At 43.6% G+C, this 954-nt stretch overlaps 1 protein-coding gene across 1 annotated transcript in view; it reads right to left on the bottom strand.

The window, feature by feature from the left end:
* The window catches only part of LOC119589112 (organic cation transporter protein-like), a gene marked incomplete in the record, with an annotated part of 16,544 nt that continues 15,590 nt past the window's right edge, over nucleotides 1-954 (bottom strand). Inside the window, 1 exon segment of the mRNA XM_037937688.1 lies at nucleotides 1-445. Coding sequence (XP_037793616.1) covers nucleotides 385-445 — 61 coding nt within the window.

Here is a 954-nt window from a genome sequence, read left to right as displayed (position 1 = left end):
GTGAAGATGTCTGAAAAGGCATTTTAGGGGGAATCCTCCACTGGTGTATTAGCCATCCTAGAAACTTGAGAAGGTTTGGCATTCAGAGGAGAGATTATTTTCAGCCCCAAGACGAAAGCTCACCAAAAATGCTTACATCCTGTATCGTTAAAATAGGTCGCTTTGAGGGGGGGGGGCGGAGTCAGACGGTATCCTTCAGAGAGGCGTTTCTAGGAAGTCCTGCAGGCTTCTCACGCTTTCCCCGAAAGTCGAATGTTACGCGGTATGATGTCGCCAAAATTACTTGTCATAAAAATTCGAAGTTGGTTAAATTCTTCATATATTAAAAAACAACAGGTTTAAAAACACAAATTGAAAGTTATTTCCTGACTCTGGCCATCGCCTTTAGGCCTGATCTCTGGTAGTTTCGTTTGGCTGCTCCATTTGATGCTCATCTGTGGCGTCCCTGTGGTACGGAAATTGGAATTATTACATTTGCTTATGTGTACTGTTCATGCGTAGAAGCAGGAACACACATATGAGCCAGGAGCAAAAGTCCGGCTACACTTACACCCTGGTAAATGCTTCTATGCGTCCCCCCTATACGTCGCAACATTGAAAAATAGACGCTGAGGTAGGAGAAGGGTATGAGGGAGGGAGGCAACAAGCCGGGGTAAGGCTAGCGGCAACTGATGCATATATTATTGATACGACAATAATAATACTGATCGGCATTATCATTCTTATCATTATCATTGTTCCTGAATAGACAGAAGTACTTGGATACTGGCTGTATCGCTGCCTCTTACTTATAAGCAGGTAAATGGTATGAAGTGCAGGACGAAAGGATAGAGATATGGCAACGCGGTATGGCGAAGTCGTCCTGAGAAGTGAACTTTTGCCTCAATGCGCTTGATAGAAAATCATTAAGGCAGTAATCAAGCACATACCGACATTTGGTAAGGTGATTGTCAA

This window comes from Penaeus monodon, chromosome 25, assembly GCF_015228065.2.
Source record: "Penaeus monodon isolate SGIC_2016 chromosome 25, NSTDA_Pmon_1, whole genome shotgun sequence".
NCBI classification, from domain to species: Eukaryota; Metazoa; Arthropoda; class Malacostraca; order Decapoda; family Penaeidae; genus Penaeus; species Penaeus monodon.
Note: the sequence above shows the minus strand (reverse complement) of the source record. Positions and strands in the feature narration are given on the sequence as shown.